The 20,473-nt window shown below is 40.0% G+C and overlaps 1 protein-coding gene across 4 annotated transcripts in view; it reads left to right on the top strand.

Moving 5' to 3' along the window:
• The window catches only part of sdccag8 (SHH signaling and ciliogenesis regulator sdccag8), a 497,941-nt gene that overhangs the window by 70,865 nt on the left and 406,603 nt on the right, over positions 1-20,473 (top strand). For all 4 annotated transcript variants that reach the window (XM_069930903.1, XM_069930905.1, XM_069930904.1 and 1 more), the window contains exons 8-9: positions 529-717; positions 17,110-17,248. In XM_069930903.1, the coding sequence (XP_069787004.1) occupies positions 529-717; positions 17,110-17,248 (328 nt within the window). The remainder of the gene's footprint in view (positions 1-528; positions 718-17,109; positions 17,249-20,473) is intronic.

Genomic DNA, 20,473 nt, shown 5'->3' with positions numbered 1-20,473 from the left:
TATATAGCAGCCGTTGTTTGTGGAAATCTCTACATATCCTTTCCACAATCTATTCTCCCTCCTGCCATGGGGAAATAGGTTCCAAAGCGTTCGGGCCCTTATGACGAGATTGCGTAACAGATTTCTCCCCCAAGTTGTGAAGCTTCTGAACTCCGGGAGTACACAGGGCTAGCTTATGTAATATGATATTTATAAGTGATATGTTATTTATATTTAAAAATTCTGATGTAATCCACAGTCTGGAGAAATGCTATCTCATTTTTCACTGTGCACTGCAAGATTTATTGTATGAATGACAAATAAACGCGACTTGACTTGAAATTAAGAATTTTTAAAAATCAAGCAATTTTAGATTTTTAAAACAAAATTGTTTACCTCATAGGTGACTTAATTGAAATTTCCCGAACCATTTGATTCTTAAAGCTTCAGTTTTTTGTTTGGGTTATGCTTCCTATTTTCTCCTGATTTATTTACAATCAAAAATGTATGTAATGGTTAAAACATTTCTTATTTGATTTTGTATTTTAGAAAAGACCTAACAGAATCTCAAAAGCAATGCCAAGAACTTATTGAACGATTAAAACATCAAGAATCTTTGCTTTCTGTGAGCAGTGCGGATCGTGTTGGCGGCCTTTGTTTGAAATGCGCCCAGCATGAAGCAGTAATGGCCCGGACTCACAGTGACATACACATGCAAACTATAGACTCCTTAAGAAAGTAAGTATACTGCAAATTACATACAATGCCCTGCTTAAGAACTATTATCTTTTTTTATACCTGAATAATTATCAAATGTGAACATCAACTAAAATTAAAATCGGGCTATTCAGGAGATGAGAAATTTGTAATCTGTCCTTAAAAGGCTGAAGCAGTTAAAGCATTTGGACTGGGGTACATTTTTATTGGGTGAGAACATGAACAGCCGTACATCAATAGGAAAATATAATTGAAATGCGAAGCAGTCCTCATCAAGGGCTCAGCAATGGAAATAGTCAAGAACTTCAAATTTCTGGGGGATCAACATCTCCGAGGATCTGTCCTGGATCTGTCCTCCATGTCGATGTAATCACGAAGAAGGCTCGCCAGCGGTTATACTTTGTGAAGAGTTTGAGGAGATTTGGTATGTCATCGAAGATTCTTGAAAACTTCTACAGGTGGGTTGCATTACTGTCTGGTACGGAGGTACCAATGCTCAGGACAGGAAAAAATTACAGAGAGTTGTTAATTTCAACCTGTGGCATTACGGACATCACAATCTTCAATCCAGCGATAGATATCAACAAGAGGTGTTGCCTTAAGGATGCAGCCTCGGGGGGAGTCACGTGATGGAGTAGTGGCTGGTCGGGGAACTCCAGCCCTCTCCAGAAAAGTTTAAAAAAAGATAGAGAAAAAACAAAGGCACAAACTTAAAAACCAAAACAAAGTGAAAGTAAAAGTGTGAAGACAATGGCAGCAAAGAAAGAAAAACCAAAAACAACAGGAAGAAAAGAAGAAGGAAAGACGTCGGAAGAAGAAGGTGAAGGCCTTACCTGTCCGAAGAGGCCCGCCGCGGAGAGAGAAGCCCGCTCCCACAGGTCAGTGGAGGTCCCGGGCTCGGGACTACAAAAATGGCTCGCAGAGCCGAGTAAAAATGCGAGGAGTCGCGCATGCGCGATGCGCATGAAAAAAGACACATTGACGGGAGGGGGGAACAGCTGCGGAGTCGATCTCCACAGCTGAGAGAGACACCTGCAGCACAGCAGCAGGTGCAGAACACAGACAATAACGACAACAAGAAAGAAGAGGGTAAAAAGAAAACAAGGAAACAACAGGTGGTCAACCCAGAGGAAGAAGAAGAAGAAGAACAGAAAGAAGTGGAAGAAGAAGAGAAAGGTAAGACAATGGATGTATCTTTTTTTAAAGAATATATGGAATCAGTGAAAGAATGGCAATTACAAGAATTTGATGAGATAAAAAGAAGAATTAAGAATGCAGAAGAAAGAATGAATAAAATGGAAGTGGCCATATCGGAATTGGCAAAAAGAGTGGAAAATATGGAAAAACGAGAAACATTTGTAGATATGGAAGTAAAAGACTTAAAAGAGAAATTAGAAGAATCTAATAAAAAAGCTAAAGAAGCACAGGAGCTGTTAGCTCAGAAGATAGATATGATAGAAAACTATAATAGAAGAAATAATATAAAGATAGTGGGCCTTAAGGAAGATGAAGAAGGCAAGAATATGAGAGAATTTATAAAAGATTGGATCCCCAGGGTCCTGGGAAGACCAGAATTACAGGAAGAAATGGAAATAGAGAGGGCACATAGAACTTTAGCCCCGAAACCACAACAAAAACCAAGATCCATTTTAGTAAAATTCTTAAGATATAGAACAAGAGAAAATATATTGGAGAAAGCAATGAAGAAAGTAAGAGAGGACAAAAAGCCACTGGAATATAAAGGTCAAAAAAATTTTTTCTATCCAGACAAGTTTTGAACTCCTGAAGAAGAGGAAGGAGTTCAATACAGCGAAAACGATCTTATGGAAAAAAGGATATAAATTTATGTTAAGGTACCCAGCAGTACTTAAAATAATTATTCCAGGGCAACAAAACAGACTATTCTCGGATCCAGAGGAAGCAAGGAAATTTGCAGAACAACTACAAAACAAGCAGAGAGATGAAGACATGTAATAAGAGTAAAAATGACCACGATCTATAAGTATGTGTGTAAAGGGGTAATATGTGTGTATATATATAGTGTGCATACATGAATGTATCCGTATTTAGAGGAAAATATATAGAGTATAGACAAGAATTAATAAGGGAGGGAAATGGAATAGAGGGAATAAGGAGGGAATTAAAAGAGTGACCTTTGTTAGATATGAAAATTGAAATCTTTTCTGGGGGGGCTGGGTGGGGAGGAGTTATGGTCACTGCAAAATCAGCTGACGTTTGCGAGTGAATTGGAGAGGGGAGATGTGGTTGTCCGACAAGGGATAAAGGACAACTCAGGAGGGGGAGGGGAGATTGGGGTTAAAGAAGTTTTAAATAGGAGAATAGGAAAAATGTTTGATGTTTTAGAAATGTTGTCTTATAAAGTGGTCAAAACAAGAAAGCAGAAATGGATAAGAAGGAAAGGTAATGATGGAGAAACGGAAAGGGAAGATAAACAAAGTATAAAATGGCTACGCTGAACTATATGACTTTAAATATTAATGGAATACATAACCAAATTAAAAGGAAGAAACTGCTAAATTTACTGAAAAAAGAAAAAATTGATATAGCATTTGTGCAAGAAACACATTTAACTGAATTGGAGCACAAGAAATTAAAGAGAGATTGGGTAGGACACGTAACAGCAGCGTCGTATAATTCAAAAGCAAGAGGGGTAGCTATATTAATTAGTAAAAATGTGCCAATTAAAATAGAAGAGGAAATAATAGATCCAGCAGGGAGATATGTAATGATAAAATGTCAGATATATTCGGAGTTTTGGAATCTACTCAATGTATATTCACCTAACGAAGAAGATCAAAAGTTTATGCAAGATATTTTTTTGAAGATAGCAGATACGCAAGGGAACATATTAATAGGAGGGGATTTCAACCTGAATTTGGATTCAAATATGGATAAAACTGGGAAAAAAATTAACAGAAAGAACAAAGTAACCAAATTTATAATTAAATCGATGGAAGAAATGCAACTTTTGGATATATGGAGGAAAGAACACCCAAAGGAAAAGGAATATTCATATTACTCGGCTAGACATAAAACATACTCAAGAATAGACCTATTTTTGTTATCAGCTCGTATGCAAGATAGAGTAAGAAAAACCGAATATAAAGCTAGAATATTATCGGACCATTCACCCTTAATATTGACAATAAAGTTAGAGGACATCCCTCCAAGAATGTATAGATGGAGATTAAACTCCGTGTTACTCAAAAGGCAGGATTTTAGAGAATTCATTGAAAGACAAATTAAAATGTATTTTGAAATAAACACGGAATCAGTGAAAGATAAGTTTATACTATGGGATGCAATGAAAGCATTCATTAGAGGGCAAATAATAAGTTATGTAACCAAGATGAAGAAGGACTATAATCAGGAAACAGAACAGTTGGAAAGGGAAATAGTAAATATAGAAAAAGAATTAGCAATGAAGGAAGATACAACTAAAAGAATAGAATTGGCGGATAAAAAAATAAAATATGAAACACTACAAACATATAAGGTGGAGAAGAATATAATGAAGACAAAACAGAAATATTATGAACTAGGGGAAAAAACGCACAAATTTCTAGCATGGCAGCTTAAGACAGAACAAGCTAAGAAAATGGTATTGGCATCAAGGAAAAAAGACAAACAAATCACATATAATCCAAAGGAGATCAAGGAAAACTTTAAGGAATTCTATGAACAATTATACCAAACTGAAAATGAAGGGAAAGAAGGGAAAATAGATGAATTTCTAACTAAAATTGAACTACCAAAACTACAAATAGAGGAACAAAATAAATTAACAGAACCATTTGGAATAGTAGAAATACAAGAGATAATTAAAAAATTACCAAATAATAAGACACCAGGAGAGGATGGATTCCCAATAGAATTCTATAAAACATTTAAAGATTTATTAATTCCTCCCCTCCTGGAAGTAATCAACCAGATTGATGAAACACAAAGCTTACCAGATTCATGTAAAACAGCAATAATTACAGTAATACTAAAGCAAGGGATAGATCCACTCGCACCAGCGTCGTATAAACCAATATCTTTACTTAACACAGATTATAAGATAATAGCTAAACTATTAGCAAACAGATTAGCAGAGTATGTACCGAAAATGGTAAATCTAGACCAAACTGGATTTATTAAAAAAAGACGCACAACAGACAACATTTGTAAATTTATTAACTTAATTCGTACAGTAGAAGGGAGTAAAGCGCCAACAGTAGCAGTTGCTTTAGACGCAGAGAAGGCCTTTGACAGATTAGAATGGAATTATTTATTCAAAGTATTGCAAAAATTCAGTTTACCAGAGAAGTATATTAATTGGATTAAAGCATTATATAAGGGACTATTGGTGAAAGTGACAGTAAATGGATATGTATCAAAGCAATTTAACTTAAGCAGGTCAACACGGCAGGGATGCCCACTATCACCTTTATTGTTCGCGTTAGCTATAGAACCACTAGCAGAATTGATAAGAACAGAAAATAATATAAAAGGGATAAAAATAAAAGACAAGGAATATAAAATCAGTTTATTTGCGGATGATGTTATAGTATACTTAACAGAACCAGAACTATCAATAAAAGAATTATATAAGAAATTGAAGGAATATGGAGAAGTGTCGGGTTACAAGATTAACGTAAATAAAAGTGAAGCAATGCCTATGAATAATGCGGATTTCTCAAAATTTAAGAAGGAATCACCATTCAGATGGCAAGTGCAAGCAATAAGATACCTAGGTATACAAATAAATAAAAACCTCGGCCAACTATATAAACTCAATTATTATCCACTAATGAAAAAATTACAGGACGATTTAGAGCATTGGAAAGATTTACCACTAACACTAATAGGAAGGATAAACTGTATTAAAATTATACCTATTTCAGGCATTACCAATACACCTGACAGAGAAATTCTTCAAGGAGTTAAAGAAAATAATAAGGAAATTTTTATGGAAAGGGGGGAAACCGAGGATAGCACTAGATAAATTAACAGAATGGTATAAACAAGGAGGCTTACAACTGCCAAACTTTAAAAATTATTATAGAGCTGCACAATTAAGATACCTATCAGATTTTTATCAAACAAGGGAAAAGCCAGATTGGACTAGATTAAAATTAGATAAAATAGGGGAAAAGATACCTGAACACATATTATATAAATGGGATGAAAAATTGGTACAATATAAAAGTTCTCCAGTATTACATCATCTACTCAATATTTGGAGGAAGATTCATGTAGAAAGAAATAAAACAAATTATCAATTACCAAAACTAATATTGACGCAAAACAAGTTACTCCCTTTTACAATAGATAACCTTTCCTTTAGAGAATGGGAGAAAAAAGGGATCAAAAGAATAGAAAATTGTTTTTCAGGAAATAGATTATTATCCTTTGAACAAATGAAAGATAAATACAATATAACTCAAAATACAGTGTGGGCATATTACCAATTGAGATCCTACTTGAAGGACAAATTAGGAAGCAGTCTGAGTTTACCAGAGGGAAGTAACTTTGAATATGTGATTACAGATACAATGATAATCAAAAGATTTATAACAAATATGTATATTAAACTGCAAGAAAAGGAGAATGAGGGAACAAATAGAAAAACTAAATAAAAATGGGAACAAGATTTAAATATAAAGATAAAAAAGGAAACATGGGAGAAGTTATGTTCTGGAACGATGAGAAATACAATAAATACGAGGTTACGTATGATACAATATAACTGGATACACAGGCTATACATTACACCTCAAAAGTTAAATAAATGGGACCCAACAGTATCTGATAGATGTTTTCGATGTAAAAAAGAAATGGGAACAACAATTCATGCAATCTGGACATGTGAGAAAGTAGAAAAATTTTGGGAAGATCTAAACCAAATATTAAATAAAATTACAGAAAACAATATACCAAAGAATCCAGAGATCTTCCTCCTAAGTAACATAAAAAACAAAGAATTTGGAATTGATTTGGAGGATGCACAAAAAAGATTTGTTAAGATAGCTCTAGCCATAGCAAAAAAATGTATTATGTCAACCTGGAAATCGGAAGATAATTTGAAAATACAACAATGGTATATAGAAATGAATAAATGTATTCCATTAGAAAAAATAACATATAGTTTAAGAAATAATATTGAAATATTTGAACAAATATGGGAGCCTTACATGAAACACAATAGCGAAAACCTACCGGGGACATTCACTACCTAAATTACCAAAAGGAGAAGGAAATGAGAAGAATTGACTCAGTGGAATTTCTTGTTTATTTTTATTGAATGACAACATTGTTTGACTGGTTTAATGTATCCTAGATTTTGTACTTTAAATGGACGGGAGGGGGAAGGTAGGGAAGGTGGGATGGGAGGAAGGAGTGGGGGGAGAAAATGGCACTGTATATATTTGAAAAGGAAAAAGTATGTATCATGGTTAATGTGGTTTATGGTGTGAAAAATAAAAAATTTAAAAAAAAAAGGATGCAGCCTCTATCCTCAAGGACATCCACCACCCAAGCCATGCCCTCTTCACTCTGCTACTGTCAAAAAAAGGTACAGGAGCCTGAAGAAGGGCATTCAGTGGCACAAGAACATCTTTCCCTCTGCCATCAGATTCCTAAATGAACAATGAACCATCGACAATGCCTTACTTTTATTTTTTTTTGTATTTCTAATATTTAATTTGCAAGTTGGTTTATATAAATATTTGCACTGTGATCTTGGTTCAAAACAATGAATTTTATGACATGTTCATGACAATAAATTCTGATTTTGAAGGGTAGAGTAGCCGTCATCTATCGAAATGCAGAATGGGACAGAGAGCTTGATTAGCCCTTTTGAGATGTACCTTTTATTTCTTGTAGTTTTTGAGACTTACTAGATACAAGGGCAAGTCAAGAGTTTTAATGGCAGTCCTTTAAAATATTCTCCCTCCCTCCCCCACCCAAAACTAATGACAGAGTCCTAGTCTGCCAAGCATTCAATTTAATTGATTACTCTTGACTTCAAATCCCACTAAAACCTTGCTCCATTCATCAGTTTTCTCTTTCCTTGTACCCAGGTTCGTTCAGGTCTTGTGCTTTACTTTTCTTGCATCCATGAGCAACCCAGCTGATCTGCCTCTGAATTCTGAATTTCTGTTCCTCAAAACCTTTTTGTTTCTCATTTCTGAACACTTGTTCAAATCTCAGCTATGCTTTGAATCATCTCTAGCTTTCTTCTTCATTTTCAGAATTGTGCAAAAGGTGTAGGTGCACCGTTGCAAATTATTGCACAGCAAATCATCTTTGAAGCCACATAAAACTATAGAATATTACAGCACCAAAACCAGCTCTTGGGCCTGACTAGTCTGTGCCAAACATCATCTGTACTTGAATCAAGAGATGCAATTTTTTATGTTTAATTTTTTTTACATAAATTCAGTGAGTTGAAATTTTATTCCAGTTTTAAATTTTTGTCTAATAATTTAAATTCTGCAAGGGCTGATTTCTATCACCCAACCAGAATGACACAGTTTTTTTGGACCTTTCTCCATTGTAAGACAGTTATAAAAATTGAGAAGGAAAATGTTGCTTTAAAGCCATCAACTGTAGCTTCTGATGAATGTAATCTGTTAGCGTTCCCACAAAGATATAAAATTACAAAATGTTAAAGTAAATAATGAGTCTCACATGAAGAATCTTAATGACCAGTTGCCAAGAGGATGTTATTTATTCTTGTGTCGTCGTACTAGTCACATAGCGAGTGAAAGAACCACGCAGAATCGAAAGTGAATTGAACCAACTGACTGTGATAAAACTCTCGAGTGCTCTTAAGTCCCTCGGAACCCGATGACGCTTGTGACTCCCAGGACCTTTATGACGTCAGTCGCCAGGCTATGGGCTTGCCCCACACCCGGTGCTCTCACAGTCAGATCTGCCACGGACTTGCCCGTGACTCTGTGAACCAGTTCGCCTGTTGCATGGGCCGGAAAATGACCTGTGGAGAGTGCAGGTTTAGATCACTGTTATTTGGCTGTAAGAAAGACTGTATCCTCTATTTGTATGAGAAACTCGGTCATACTGTGATCATTCTTTCCAAGAGAAATCCTAATGACAAGATCTATGATTTTACTTGTCTCATTGCACAGGACTAGATCCAAGATAGCATGTTCCTCTGTAGGTTCATGCTTTTCAAGAAAGCTGTCTCGAATGTATTCTATGAAGTCCTCAAGATTGCCTTGACCAACCTGATTCATCCAGCCTATCTATGTGCATGTTAAAGTCCTCCTCGATAACAGCTGATCCATTCTTACATTCCTCTGATATTTCTTGGTTTATTGCCTGTGCCGATGTAATATTATTGAGTGGTCTATAGGCAACTCCCACTAGTGATTTTTTTTTTCCATTTACTATTCCTAATCTCTACCAGGTGGATTCAACACTGCTTCTTAGATCTTACACCATCTCTCACTAATGCCCTGAACTCATCCTTAACTAAGATCTCCCTTACCTTCCTGACTGTCCTTCTGTATTACCTGATAGCTTTGGATACTTCATTCTGTATTACCTCCACTCTGCAATCATGTTTCTGTAATGGCCCCTAATTCCCACCCCTTTGTACTGATTATTTGCCAAAAGTTCCCTGACCCTTGTTTCAAATACTACAGGCATTCAGATGAATTTCCCTTATACTCATTGTGCTTTTAAAATCTCATAATCTTTGCTTCTTTTGCACTTGACTTTTTATGTAACTTTACTCGTACTTTTCTCTTTTTTAACTTTTCGTTTTACTTTTTCCACACTCTTCTCTTTAACTTTATCCCTCTCCAATCTTTTGAACCCACTCCTCTACTATTTAGTTTAAAGCCTGGACTACAGTCCTAGTTATGTGATCTGCCAGGATCCAGGTCCCATCATAGTTCAGATGGAACCTGTTCTCTTGGATCAGTTCCTTCCTTCCCCAATACTCGTGCTCATTTCCCATGAATTGGAACCCACTTCTCCCACACCAATCCTTTAGCCACGCATTTAACGCTCTAATCTTGTGGACCCAGTGCCAATTTGCGTGTGGCTCAGGTAGTAATTCAGAGATTATCCCCTTTTTGGTTCTGTTTTTTAGTTTAATCCCTAGCTCCTCAAGGGGCCCCTTTAAGCAGAACCTCTCTCCTGGTTTTACCTATGTTGTTGGTATCCACATGGACCATGGAAACAGATCTGTTCCCCCCCCCTCCCACTGCAAATTCATCTACAGCTCATTTAAGATGTCCCGAACCTGGGCACCAGGCAGGCAACATAGCCTTCGGATGCTCTTTCCCTGTGATGGTGAACATTGTCTATTCCCCTAATTATACTATCCCTGATTACCACAGCAAATTCCAGAGAGCAGGAAACGTAATGGGATGGGAATGTCTTTGCGCTACCTTTGAGCAAAAGATACAGAAGCCTCAAGATCAACACCTCTAGATTAAAGAACAGTTACTTTCCAACAGCTGTCAGGCTCTTGAACTTCCCCTTATTACTGCTCCAGCTCCACAAAGGATTGTCTGCATTATTGCACTAGAACTGTCCAACTGTGAATATTTATTATGGTTCATTTTGAATTCAATTCAGTATATTTTTTTTTAGCCTAGCTGCAGCAAGTAAGAACTTTGTATAATGTACATGACAATAAACTAATTGTCAAAGACATTGCATCTTCATTTTAACTTAGTGGTTGAATCATTAGTCATAGAGAGGAACAGGCTGATTGGTCCACCAAGATTTCATGAGCATCAGCCATACATTTATTCTAATTCTACATAATTCTCATGTTATTCTCCTCGTTTTTGCATTAAATCCCCCAGATTTTACCGCCCATTAACATATTAACAGCTAATTAACGTGCCAATGTGTATGTCTTTGGGATATAGGAAGAAACCGGAGCACCTGGAGGAAACCCAGGCAGTTACACAGATAACACAGACAAGACCCAAGGTTAGGATTATACCTGGGTCTCGTGTGCTGAAAGGCAGTGGTTCTACCAGCTGCTATTTTAGCATTTTCATCTTCCCTAGTTTAGTTACAAAAGGAATTAGATAGAAATATGAATTGCTTATTTAATTCCTTCTAATCTGATACTGAGTTTACATTTGTCAATTTTCCCTAATTTTGAATTTTACAATTGCAAATGAAAACAAACATTCATACAGCGCCCTTCTTGGTGTTTGTGATTTCTTTTGTTTTGAATAATGGAAAATAGAAGGAGTAAGTATTTGCTCTTTGAGCCTACTCCACTATTGGTTATTGACCATCATCTTCTGTATCTCATTCCTGCCTTTCCCCATAATCCTTTCAGAATTAAGAAGAGTATTGCTACCCGGCCTTCCTTTCTTTCTATGTTGAAAAATACCATAGATGCACCCTTCTGGGTGAAAATGTTTTTCCTGATCCTGACTTTAAATAGCATCCTATGCAACCTGATGTTGTGACTCTCAAGCAATTGGGTACATTCTCCACATGCCTTGTGTCTGCTTGGTTATATTGAAGTTTTATGGGTTTTTAATGAAATACCCTCTCATTCTTGCATAGCCAAGCGCATAGAGGCTTAACCCACCCAAGCTCCCCTAAAATATCAGTTCTGATTTCTCTGGAATTGGTCTAGTAAACCTTTTTGTTGTAAATCTTCCTCTCATATGGAGACCAAACAGTGCAAACACCTCCATAATACAGCCCTGAGCAGCTGCTAGCAGAATTCCTTACTCCTGTCCTCTTGCTATCAAGGCCAAATACCATTTACCTTCCTAATTGCTTTTACCCAATGTCGGTGCTGTGCAATTGCTCAACTCCTGTCTGATAGCCTTGGGCAAGGTGTAGTACCTGTTTAGTTTCTCAATCAGAGTCATGTGAAGCCATGGATTGCAGATGGTGGATAGGTTTTACAAGCAGAATCTACAAATTGGAATTTATGATTGTAAAACTCTAGATGCTGGGCAGATGAGCCTGCTGATCAATGGCCAGTGTCACCCGTCCAGTATAGACACTGCAACTGAAGAAAGCAACGGGAAACCACTTCAGTATTTTTCCCATGTATAATCATGAACTCAACATAGACTATGGTTTCAGCTCAAAGATGGAGCCTTCACCGAAGGAGAACAGGAGAGGCAACAACGACAATTCAGAGGGTCAGAGATTGTGATGGATGGATAGACATGATCGCCTTCACCAAACACAAGGCAGCTGAAATGAATGAATTGTTTTCAGCAACTGGTGTACAAGATGCCATATCTTCTTATTCCTTTCCTTTTTCCAGTCTATCACCATTCAGATAATAACCTGAAACATTGACTTTAATCTGCCCTATTTGTCCAAATCACATTGGAACTTCCTTGTTCTCTTTATAGCTCACACTATTCTGTTCATGTATCTGCCTCATATTTTGTGGGGTCTGTAGACTTGGAGATTATCTGTTTAACTATTATCCTCATCCAACTCATTGATAAATATTGTGACTAACTAAGGCTCAAACAAATCTCTCTGACACCTGCCTTCCCGAAAAGACCTCATTATTCCTATAACCGTTCACAGCGCGGAAACAGGCCATGTCAGCCCTTCGAATCCGCACTGGTTCACTTGAACAACTCCACTAGTTCAACCCTCCTGCTCTCTGCCCATAACCCTCCAATCCCCTCATCTCCATGTACACATCCAACCTTCTCTTAAATGATACTTTCTGTGAATCAAAACTCAGTCCATACCAGTATATTAACCTCAATCTCAAGTGCTTTAATTTTACACACTAACCTCTTGTGTGGGACATTTATCAAAAGTCATCTTTGTCTTTTCTTCAAGTTACATTATCACAAAGCTCCAGTAGGCATACTAAGAATTATTTTCTTTTTGTCATTTCTTGTTGACTTTGTCCAATCCTGTTAATGCTTTTCACGTGTTCTGTTACTGCATCTTTCTCAATGTTATGTTCTCAGACCAATCCCTGGTTATTTCAATAATAAAAATATCCTTGAATGCTTCATAAATTAGAACCAAATTGTATTGTCAAAATTGAGAACAATTTCCCTGCTATCATGGTGGATTTAAAAAAAAACATTGATTAATTACATTCTTAAACCACAAAGAGTATGACCTTATTGTCTGGCAACTGCCTGTGCTATACCTATTTAAGTCATATATGATGGAGTGGCACAGTACGGGGGGGGGTGGGGGGGAGTATGTTCCTCATGTTGGGGATTGATTTAAGAGAATTGGCATGTGAAAACCAACAGTTCACTTGTCTGCTTTTCCTTTTTGATTGTTAGTAGATAAAATATAGAGGTAAACAAGAAAATCTGCAGCTATTTGGGTCTAGTGCAATGCACAAAAGTGATGAAGCAGCTCAGCAGGATATGAAGTCGATGTTTTGGGCCTAGAGATTGTTTGTGTTCCAGGAGTTTATCTGAACTTGATAGAATGCAATATTGGCTCCTAAATATTTCTGAGAACAAATGCTTAGGAAAAAAAAGGGGGCATTGGTATTTTTAATTAAGGAGATCTAAATGTGAAAGTGCCTTGGAACAGTCCTGGGCAGAAAGTGTTTGGTTGGAATTGAGATACAGCTGTAACATTAATGGGAGTATTCTGTAGAGGGCCATCTAGTGGGGGATAGAGGAATTCATTTTTAGTGACTGACAATGTGCAAAAGCCACAGAACAGTTCTTCGGAGAGACTTCAACATCATATGATTAGCAAAAATATGAGGAGCAAAATAGGAATTTCTAAAGTGTGTTCTGGGATTTTTTTTTGCCTTGTACATTTCAGGAACAGCAAGAAAGGAGGCTTTGCTAGATGTGGTTTCAAGCCAAGTGGAGCAAGAATTAATTTTGGGAAAAGGATTATGGTATCTTGTAGTTTGAAATAATTATGCACAAGGATTTGACCATTCCAAGGAAAAAAAGTAGTTAATTTAGAGATAATCAGTCTATTTAAAATCAATAATTATTGACAAAGAATAAATTAAATTTATTCACGCTCATGCCACCCATTTACACCTGTGACAGAATAGACAGTAACTATCTATCGTGGTGAATATCTATTGCTGCTGGGTTTTGGGGTCCTTTGGGCTCGTAACACACCCAATTGACCTAGAATCCCCAATACGTTTTTCTGAAGGATGGGAGGAAACCCATGCAGACACGGGGAGAATGTACATTCGGTAAATGTGTGTCATTTTGCATTAAGCATGAAGCTCTCCCCATTACAAAAGAAAAGCAATTGCTTAGTTATAAGACCACAAGACTTGGGAACAGCCCATATATGACATGGGCTGCCCGTTATCGTAATCACAAACTGATTCATTTTCCCGCCCACTGCCCGACCTTCTCTCCATAACCTTTGATCCCATAGATAATTAAAAACCTATCAATCTATGACTTAAATACAGGTACACAATCCTTTATCTGGACATCCAAAATCCAGAAAGCTCCAGAATCCGGCAAGTGGGGAGAGAGAGACGGCAGTGCGAGTTGGGTGGGTGGGAGACCAGCAGCGCAAGTTGGGTGGGTGAGTGGGGGAGATCGGCAGCGCGAGTCGGGTGGGTGAGGAGGGGGAGACAGGCAGCACAAGTTGGGCGGGTGAGGGGAGGGAGACCGGCAGCATAAGTTGGGTGGGTGAAGGGGGTGGGGGGGGAGACCAGCAGCGCAATTTGGGCGGGTGGAGGGGGGAGACGGCAGCGTGACTGGAAGAGGGTGGGGATGGATACGGCAGCACAATTCGGGTGCGTTTAAATCTGGCTTTCCGTAATCCGGAAAAATTCAAAATTCGGGACACACTGTCCCCCAAGGGTTCCGGATAAAGGATTGTGTACCTGTACACCCAACGACTTGGCCTTCACAATGACCTATGTAAACAAATTCCACAGATTCACTACCTTCTGGCTAAAGAAATTCCTCCCTGTCTTTGTTTTAAGCAGACACTCTTTGATCCTGAAGTCATGCCCTATTGTTCCTATCAGTACAAACTAAAGGGACAGCACCTCTTCTTCCATCTGGTTTGTCCACAACCCAAAGTTATGAACATTTGAATTCTCCAATTTCATGTAACCCACACCCTCTCTGTTCCTTTCTCTCTCTCATTCTGACCTTATCTCACACATCCTTTTTCCAACTTCCTGCCCCCCCAACAACCCTCTATTACCCAGTTTATTTCTCCTTTCCCTCCTGGTTCCATCTGCTTACCACCAATACACATAACTCACAGACCCCTATCCACAACCCCAGCTGCCTTCATCCCTCCCCTATCTTGTTCCACTTATTACCTACCTTTCTTATCTGCAGCCCTCTCTCTCAATTTGACACCTCCTAGTCTCTGTTATCTGTACCCTTCTCTCTTTGTCCCGTCTCCATCAACTCGTCCTCTCCCAGATCCACTTATAGTTTGCTGACTCCTGCCTCACCCATTCTCCTTGCCTTTTCTCCTTGGGGAGAGCGCGGACCAGTGGGATCAGTGTGGGGATGGATACAAGGGTGTGGGGAGAGAGCGGGGCAGTGGGATCAGTGTGGTGATCGACACGGGGCTGTGGGGAGAGCACGGGGCAGTGGGATCGGTGTGGGGACAGCCTGCACCAGCCGCCCCAGCGCTGACAGCCCATGCTGGCTACCCCTTCCCTGACGTCCCATGCTGGGGGACAGGGGCAGCGGGGCGTGGGCTGTCAGGTGCTCGCCAGCTGATTGTCATCCCCTTAGCAGCTGCTTTCAGGCGGGGGGACCTCAGTGCTCCGGTGATTAACCCTCCTGGAGGAGGGTTACCAAGTGTGCCTCACAGGTGCCTCCTGGACTTTCAGGTGGCCTCCCGACAGCTGCATAGAGGTCAAATATGCGGCTTTACATCAGGGTATTTTGGCCACCTGAAAGTGCCTATAGTTTTACATGGTTCTGTTGACAACTTCCAGGCCAGTGAGTTTCTCCTGTTTCAGCAGAAATTTTAGAAGCACTGAAATCTTGCCCAAACCACCCCTTGGTTTACATAGATTTTATTGAAAGGGTTCTGGAAATATGGTTTACAGAGATTTAGTAGTTAAACTCTATTAAATGAGCCTGAAACTACCTGACTTCCCATTCTCCATTATCAACTTGTCAAACGGAAAATGGGCTGATTTTTAAAAAATGTAGACAAACAGAACCGTAGCAGGCCCTTCTGGCCCATGAGCCTGTGCCACCCAATGCACCCAACTAATCTCCAACCCCCACCCCCCCCCCCCCAACATTTTGAAACTGGAGCACCCAGAGGCAAACAATGTAGACACGGGGAGAATGTTCAAATTCCTTGCAGACAATGTCAGATTCAAACCCTGGTCACTGGTGCTGTGCGCTAACTGCTGCGCTAACCATGCTGCCCTCATAGTACCAGAAACCATAACTGTTGTCATATATTTGCAAATATTTATTTGTTGCCAAACCAGACAGAAAATTTGGACCTTTTGAGCTTAAAGTCTCAAATTAAAACTTCTTCACTTCTTGCAGCTTAGAATAAATCAAAAATCTTGTCAAATGTATGGAAAATGCAGTAAGAGAGATTGTTTTGTGAGCAGACCAGTGGGCATGCATAGAGCAAGACCAAACAAAGTCGCAGAGATCAGTTGATACACAGCAAAGGCAATCAATTTTTGTAGAAGGGTTTTTGACCTGAAACTGACTCATTTTTGCTTTCCACAGATGCTGGCGAACCCACGGAGTTCTTCCATCACTTTGCATTTTCCAGCATATGCAGATTTCTTGTTTGCCTCCATAATGTTGTAATTTTTGGGTTCATCAACGAAGTAGTTATTGGCGAGCGAGAAACTGCCCTTTAACCTAGTGCTGTATGTGAATCTTCCTGAAAGGAGTGGGATGAAAAGAGTGTGGCTGAGGTGGGATGAGTCTCTTAATATGTTGGTTGCCTTTCCAAGGCAGCAAGAGTTGTAGATGAAGTTGATGGAAGGGAAGGGTGGATATATGATAGGCTGAGCCATGTTCACAAACCTCTGCAGTTCCTTGCAGTCTTGGGCACAGCACTTCCTGGACCATTTATAGGATGCTTTCAATAGTGCACCTGCAGAAGGTATTCAGGAATGCTGCTAAAATGCCTAATTCCCAAGTCTTCTGAGGAAGTAGAGGTAATGGTGCATTTTATTGGCCAGTGCATCATTGTGGGAGGAGCAGGAAAAGTCACTGGCAACGTTTACCCCGAGCAACTTGAATCTGTCTACTATCTCCAGTGTTGTTGTGGACCAGGGAATGAACCTTTTACCTCCTCCAGAGGTCTGTAACAAAATCTTGGGTCTTGATGACCTTGAGGGAGAAGTTATTGTCCTGACACCAAGCTGCAAGTCGCTGTTTCATCATTGTTAGAGATCCTGCCTGTGATGGCACGATAATTAGAATGTTACTTTCTTTTGTGTAGTGAAAGAGACGAATTGATGTGTATGCTGTCAAATATGAGAAGCAATCTAACTGAAATGCAGGCCAGGGAAAATTCTGCATATCAACAGGTGAAACAAGCTACAGAGATAGCAGAAGAAGCCAATTTGGAGAAAATACAGGTAATAAATAAATCAAAACAGGTATGACCCAATCCGTACTTTATCCTCTGTGAGGGGCGGGGACACAGAATTCTTGCAGATAACAAAAAAAATGTGGCTATTCTTCTGAGGGCTATTCTTCTAAGGTCCTTCCCCTAAGCATGTCTTACCTAAAAGAAAATGGCATTAGCTAAATGGGAGTTTAGGAATGTGGCTCACCTCCATATACTTGGGTAATTAAGGATGGTCAATAAATGTTGACCATGCCAGTGATGTTCAAATCCTGAAAAATAAATGAATAAATCAAACTGTGTTATATAATAACCATATAACCACTTACAGCACAGAACAGGCCAGTTCGGCCCTACTAGTCCATGCCGTAGCAAATCCCCACCCTCCTAGTCCCACTGACCAGCACCCGGTCTATACCCCTCTAATCCCCTCCTATCCATGTAACGATCCAGTCTTTCCTTAAATGTAACCAATGATCCCGCCTCGACCACGTCTGCCGGAAGCTCATTCCACATCCCCACCACCCTCTGCATAAAGAAATTTCCCCTCATGTTCCCCTTATAATTTTCCCCCTTCAATCTTAAACCATGTCCTCTAGTTTGAATCTCCCCCTTTCTTAATTGAAAAAGCCTATCCACATTTACTCTGTCTGTCCCTTTTAAAATCTTAAACACCTCTATCAAGTCCCCTCTCAATCTTCTACGCTCCAGAGAAAAAAGCCCCAGTCTGCACAACCTTTCCCTGTAACTCAGACCCTGAAATCCTGTCAACATTCTCGTGAACCTTCTCTGCACTCTCTCTATTTTGTTTATATCTTATAAGGCAAAGAATTCCAGAATTTTCATCATTCAAAATTTAAATTTTAAATTTAGACATACAGCGTGGAAACAGGCCCTTTCAGCCCATGAGCATGTGCCACCCAATTAACTTACAACCCCCAGTATGTTTTGAACAGTGGAAGGAAATTGGAGCCCCCCCCCCACCCAGGGGAAAAACCATGTAGACATGGAAAGAACGTACAAACTTCTTATACACAGCACAGGATTTGATCTCTGGTCCCGATCACTGGCACTGTCTCCGCACGTGGAAGGGGGAGTTGAAATGGATGGAAGAAGCTTGTATATTTCCAAGACAGGTAAGAATTTGGTGATGTTCCTTATGACTGCCATTCTTGTCCTTTTGGGTACTGAAATCCTGGACTTCAAGTTTTAGCAGTTCATTCTAGTTTGGTTAAAACCTCAGCATCTATGCAGTGATGGTAGAGGAAGTGTAGGGAATTTTCCCACAGAGTTCACAGAAACGGGCCCTCTGACCCAACTTGTCCATGCTGATATCTCTTGTTTAAATTGTCACTACCATTCTTGGATGGTTTTAATCTAACCATTAATTGTTGAGTATTATTACCTGAAAATGGGAACCATTGAGGGGGGTGGAAATAGATGGAGATGGGAGGCCAGTGGGTGAATTGCGTGGGTAGTAAGTGGATAGAACCAGTAGGAGGAAGGTTGGGAAAGGGAACAATTAAAAGAGGACTTGGAGAGGGTTGGAAGGATGGAAAACTATGGAAATTTGAAAATTCATTGTTCATACCTTTGTGCTGTGGTATATCAGGTGTTGTTCAGGTTCATAGTGAGACTCATCCTGGCAGTGGACAAAGGACTGGTGAGTTGGTGTGGATATGGAAAGGGGAGTTGAAATGGTAAGCATATGGGAGCTCAGGATGCCCATTTGTTGAACAGATGTTGTTGAAAGATCCCTGAAGCTGGTAACATGGGGGATAAGGTGATCTTAAAAGAAGGCATGTGGGATACTTGGCCTTCATTGGCTGAAGCAAAACATTTAAGAGTAGGGAGGTAATGATGCAATTTCAATTAGGCCACTGTTGGAGAAAGTATGTACAGTTTTGGTCACCATGTTGTAGGAAGGACATGAAGTTAGTACTGAGGAAATTCACCAATATATAACTTGGGCTGGAACATTTCAGTTGTAGGGGAGACTGCACAAGGTTGGCTTGCTTTGCTTGAAGTAGAAAATACTAATGGGGCACCCAATAGAGATGTACAAAATTATGAGGAGCAGAGATGGGGTGGATAGTGGGAAACTTTTCCCCATAAGTGTCTAAAATCAGGGTGCATAGCCACCACGTGCGGAGACACGGACCAGCCTGCAAGATGGCCGACGACCACATGGACCTGGGGGTGACACAGGGGTGGCTGGAGGCGGTCCCGCTGGCTGATACCACCACAGAAGCCTGCACCAGGGCATTCATTGACACATGGGTGTCCCAATTTGGGGTCTCAGAGCACTTCATATTGGACAGGGGGGCACAATTCACCTCTGGGCAGCGCTGGCTAACTTTCTGGGGACACAGCTCCACTACACCACAGTGTATCACTCTCAGGCCAACAGGTTGGTGGAGTGCTTCCACAGATACCTCAAGGCAGCCTTGATGGCCCAGCTCAAAGTTTCTAACTGGGTGGACAAACTGCCTTGGGTCCTGTTTGGAATTCGTACGATGCCGAAGGAGGACTTCAATGACTCGGCAGCGGAGATGGTATACAGCGTGCCTCTAATTATCCATAGGGAGTTCCTGGCCGGCGATAAATGCCCAGAAGACTCTGTGGTGACCCTCAAGAACTTGCAGCAAAAACTGGGGTTCTTGGTCCTGCAGCAATCTCTTTCGCATGCCCAACCTAAGCAAAACATCCTGAAGGACTTGTTAGTATTTGTTCATAAAAAGAGGTGCACACAGACCACAATGACCCTACGAGGGGCCCTACAAGATCATTGGGGACATTGGTTCCACCTTTGACCACAGCGTTGACGGTAAGGAGGAGACTTTTATCATTGACCTCCTGAAACTGGCATTTCTGGACTGTAATGAGCCAGTCTCCACTCCTCTCCCTCGATGCAGGGACAGGCCACCTAAGGCTATGGACAATGGCCGTGTTGCAGGTTCTGAGGGAGGGGTGGGGTCATGTAATGGTCTGCACACGGAGACGGACTGGTCCACAAAATAGCCGACGACCGAGGTGACTGCACGGACCTAGAGTGACACCAGCCGTCGTCTCAGGTGACCCTCGCATGGTGGGAAGCTGGGGAACGCTGGCAGGAATGCCAGCTAATGCTGGGCTGGCCCTCTGATGACGTAGGGCCCTGATGTCAGTATCAGGGGTCCATATAAGTGTGATGGCCAGAGGAATAAATCATTCGTTTTCCAAGGCTTTGGTGTGC

The sequence above is a fragment of the Narcine bancroftii genome, chromosome 4, assembly GCF_036971445.1.
Source record: "Narcine bancroftii isolate sNarBan1 chromosome 4, sNarBan1.hap1, whole genome shotgun sequence".
NCBI lineage: Eukaryota > Metazoa > Chordata > Chondrichthyes > Torpediniformes > Narcinidae > Narcine > Narcine bancroftii.
The sequence above is the reverse complement of the archived record's forward strand: the minus strand, read 5'-3'. Positions and strand labels throughout refer to the sequence as shown.